The sequence below is a fragment of the Cryptotermes secundus genome, unplaced genomic scaffold (genome assembly GCF_002891405.2).
Source record: "Cryptotermes secundus unplaced genomic scaffold, Csec_1.0 scaffold1415, whole genome shotgun sequence".
Lineage (NCBI taxonomy): Eukaryota > Metazoa > Arthropoda > Insecta > Blattodea > Kalotermitidae > Cryptotermes > Cryptotermes secundus.
The window spans coordinates 433,511-438,167 of NW_019744143.1; the positions used below are offsets into that span (position 1 = coordinate 433,511).

At 38.6% G+C, this 4,657-nt stretch overlaps 1 protein-coding gene across 1 annotated transcript in view; it reads left to right on the forward strand.

The window, feature by feature from the left end:
• LOC117282018 (basement membrane-specific heparan sulfate proteoglycan core protein-like) overlaps positions 1-4,657 on the forward strand; it is a 45,292-nt gene that overhangs the window by 27,515 nt on the left and 13,120 nt on the right. The window contains exons 11-12 of the mRNA XM_033755520.1: positions 1,258-1,473; positions 3,338-3,491. Of these exons, the coding sequence (XP_033611411.1) occupies positions 1,258-1,473; positions 3,338-3,491 (370 nt within the window). The remainder of the gene's footprint in view (positions 1-1,257; positions 1,474-3,337; positions 3,492-4,657) is intronic.

Genomic DNA, 4,657 nt, shown 5'->3' on the forward strand with positions numbered 1-4,657 from the left:
TTGTATGCCGTTTTTAACATTTCAAGAGTTTCTGTTCCACTTTTCCTGAGCAAAAAGCAGAATTTCACCGCCGCACGCTGTTCACAAAAATCAGCCATTGCAAAAACGACGATCACACAAAACAGTTGTCACTATAAACTCTGCCGAAACTAGTCCTTACCTTCTGAAGCAACGGTAGTCGGCTTATCGACTCAGGAATGTTAGCTCTATGTGCTCATAGCGGCAAAACATGGTACTACAAAAGCTCTGCCCACAAAAAAATTAGTTCGGTTTCTTTTGGGTACCCCATCGTACTAGACTGCATACTCTTCCCTGGCCAACTCGTAACTAACTTGAATAGTCTTCGCTGCTCCTTATTTAGCCCCATTACGGACAACACAGAAAACAGTTACGTAATAGGCACCACTGTTGTCTGACGCCGTGTTTGCCGACAGCCTAACAACGCTGTTGGGAGTTGCTTACTGCTGAGTAGCAACGGTGGCATCCCGTGTTATGTCACCGCTGGGGAGGGAGGGGGTGTCTTCCATAGCGCAACACGTCACACTGCTCCCTCCATAAGGCTGTTCATCCTGAATAGCCTAACGATGCACCCCCATTCCTTTTCTTCAAAGGATGGGTTTTTGTGTCTCCTGTTATTTAGGCTACTCCTTGCAGCGACTATTCTCCTTCCGTTACAGTATTATCAGTGGGAGATCTTTTGGTCACAGTTACTCTTTTTGGGAACTGTACTGTATGAAATATATGATTGCAACAGCACTAATAGCTGTGTTTTACGAGTTAACTCTTCTAAAAAATTTACATTAAAATCACCACATAATATAAATTCAATTTTTGGTTTATAGAGCTTGGTAGACATGTACCATAATCTGATTTGGTCCAAGATTGTCCTTTGTGATGACAATGTTAAGGCTTCTGGTTCCATATGTACACCTAGAGTATATTATGTCTGGCAGTTATTTATTTTATTGTAATAATTTTTCCAAGAAATGGTACCATCTAAGTTGATTTCTTTCTTTCTTTCTTTTCTTTCTTTCTTTCTTTCTTTCTTCTCTCAGACCATACCAATTTGAAAGGGTTTCAATTAAACACTAGTTTTAAGCTGTATTTTTGATACATCCTGGATTGATAGATGTGGCTAAAATATGTAGAGCCAGTTGTGATGAGTGTTTGTTTAAGTGACAGACATTTTTACAGCAGTGACTGTCAGAATCAAAGTCAGACCTGAGTGTGACCAGGACACATGTCTTGTGATTGTAGTTGTAGATGGCATATTGGAATTCAGCTTCGAACTAGGCTCAGGCCCAGCTCAGATCCAGACTCGAGCAGATACAAGGGTGGATGATGGCAAGCGTCACCATGTGATACTAAGAAGACAAGCCAGCGATGGCAGCATCGAACTAGATAGTATCACAGAGTTTGGAGAGAGTCAGGGCATTCTGAAGATGCTTAACACTCGAGGCAATATCTATATTGGTAAGTTTTGGTTCCCACAAGTCTGTCAAACCTTATACATAATCTGACAACACAGTGCTTACATGTAGGTTCAGAAAAGCTGCGTACTTGAGTGAAACACAGACTCATCGTGAAGCAGTCATTTGATTATAAGTCCATGATTTATTTCAACCGTCTTCCAGTGCATACATTCATCTATCTCCTCCTCTCACTCGCACTACACGTTTCGGCACAAAAGTGCCATCTTCAGGTGCTTATTCGATTTACGCTAAACTAGTTCATTGCATGCCTTGCAAGTTGAAGTTAGAGCAGTGATCAACATCATGCCATCACATGTCAGAACTGGCCTGTACAATTTTTTCTTATGTGAATTTTCTATTTTATGTGAGTCTTCTGCTTACTTCTGCTTATCATTCTCTGTTTCATTCTATACTATCTTATGGAATTATATTTTGGGGGCAAGCAACTAATACCAAGAAACTCTTTNCAGTGAGACAAAGTGTTACATGAGGTATTACTATCTGTTGGCAGTCAAATTAGTTCCATTCTCCCATTGTGTAAACTGTTTCTGAGAATGTATATTTACCAACATGGGTCTGTTGTTACAAGTTTCTGCCTGACAAATTGTTGCACACACATGAAGACACTAACATGTTACCTCTATATCTGCATATTTAAATTATGTGAGAGCAGCTGATGCCATCAATTTCAAGAAGTCAGAAGATGATAACATCACTGACAAAGTACTATAAATGCTGCTAGGGCAACAGAATTGCTGTGAATGCAATTTCAAATATTTGTTTTAAAAATAAGCACGATATCTACACAGTGCCACATCCCAGAAGACTGCATTCTTCATAGTCACCGCTGTGAAAACTTCAGATCATACATATTTCATTTTAGTTTCACATTCGTAGAATATAGTATGGCTTATGTGTGAGATTTTATTTATTCCAAATTATTGACCTAAAGATGTAGTTGTGACTTGTACACTTGCCAATATGGTAATACTGCTCATAGTCATCACCACAATGACTTGATCAGTAATTGCAGCCATGTTCACCATAACATGCTTCCAGTAGGTTGCCAGCTGCTCTGCTAGTCACTACTCATCAGCAACATATTCTGTGCCATTATATAATGTTCCATGGCCGATGGAAGCACCAGCATGTGTCCTGTCTTTTTCACCAAGGCACCTTGCTTTGTATGGAATTTGTGTATATCAGTTGAATACACAGTACTTTTCCATAGTTCATGCCATTTGTCCTATCTTGGGTGCAGCTTCACATATTTGCCGTTCACCAATGTTTACTCACAGTTGATAGTACAATTGTTATTGTATTATATCTTATATACACATGGTAGGTTATGTAGTTGCAGTAATGTGTAGGGGTTTCATCTGCTCGATTTATTGTTGTGGATTTATATACATTGTTCTGTTGACTATTTGCTGATTTAGCAAGCTTGTGGTGTGACAGGTTCTGTATCCAATGGCTTTGGCCTTGTGTCAATGTGCTGGAACATGTAATAAATACAATACAATATCCACAATTATTGTATCACATTATAGCCATATCCTGCCAGCACACATTTGCTGCTGTGTTGCCAATTCTCTCTGTTGACAGTATCATTACTTTTTGAACAGCTCTCATACTTCGTGAACATATATCCATTTTTATAATAAAAATTCCAAAGTGTGGTGACTGGTTTCAGGTGAGACAGATGTGGTCTTTTGCTGAAATATGACCAAGAAGAGATGGATAACTTGCCAGAGTTTGAAGTTCATCATCATATTTCTCTAAAATTAATGTACATTTCAATGTAATGCCTGATCTTTGGAAATTCCAAACCAGTGACACATTCATTGCTTCTGTGTTCATTACAGGAGGATTGCCAGACTTTGATCGCATGACAGGTGGAAAATATTTGCGCGGCTTTGTGGGCTGTATCCACTCTCTACTTATTCAAGAATCAAGTGGTCCAGGACTGAATTTCAGAGAGGAAGCTCTCTACAGTGTAAATGCTTTACCTTGCACTAAGTAAGTTATTATGCAGTATTGATAGTGTAATTGTATTCTGTGAGCTCTCATTGAGAGTAAGCAGTGCCTCTAGTCATATCGCTTTATTTCATTACATCCATCTTGTTGAAAAATCAACAAATACAGATGTATATGTACCTGGTTTGTACAGTTTGTGATAAACTGTGTACTTTCTTTAGTTAGTTTAGTTTGCTGTCAGTAATTAATAGCAGTGAACAGTAGGATTACTGATGAATGATGAATTGAAAAGGATTTGGTACTTTCCCTGGCATTTGCCTGTAGGGGATGAAAACTGCAGCTAGTATCCCAGCATGGATTCAAACTGGGCACCTACTGAGCTTTGCCACTGGACCAGTGTGCTTGATGTCTGTACATTTGTATTTATATGCTGGACATTTATGAAGCCCAAGATAAAACATACCTTTCTACATGTCGCTTTCTGCTGAAATATGTGGAATACATAAGAAACAAGAAAATTAGTGCATTCAAGTATTGGTCAGGGAAGTAGAGTTGCTCTCTGCAAAGTTTGAGATGATATTAAAAATTTTGGAAAGAAGAAGCTATAAATTTTGTTTTAGAGTTGGCAGAGTTCATCTTTCCACTCCTTCTAGTCTCCATTACTTGTGCTGATTTTGATACTCCGTGGTCCATAAATTTGTTGTCATGATTTTCTGGAAGCTATTTTTATATTCTTTGTAGGCAAAGATGTGACACAGTATTTAGAAGGAAACGTAAATTGATTGTTTCTAGCTCAAAGTAGTTAAAGAAGTACGGTGTTTAGTATGCTTTTATTCAAATGATATTTGGATTGAGAATTTAATTACAGCACATTATGTCTGTATAGAAACTGATGTTTTCCTAAACAATAATTGATTTGAGAACTAGCTTCCATAACATGTTGAGAAATACTGACACCTTGTTATTGTGATGTCAGATAATTTTAACCTTTAACATTCGAAGTGCCCTGATTGGGCCAGTGATGAGTATGGTCGTGATGGCCAAAGTACCCTGTCTTGGCCAGTTGGGCATTTAAACTCTGCTAGTGGAAGCGCGTGCACATACGGCTAGTAGAAGTGCATACACAGTCCTAAATATTGTGATGTATATGCACTTTGCAGGGCACCCCCCTCCAGCAGTAATGTAACAGCATTGGAGCAATTGCTGCT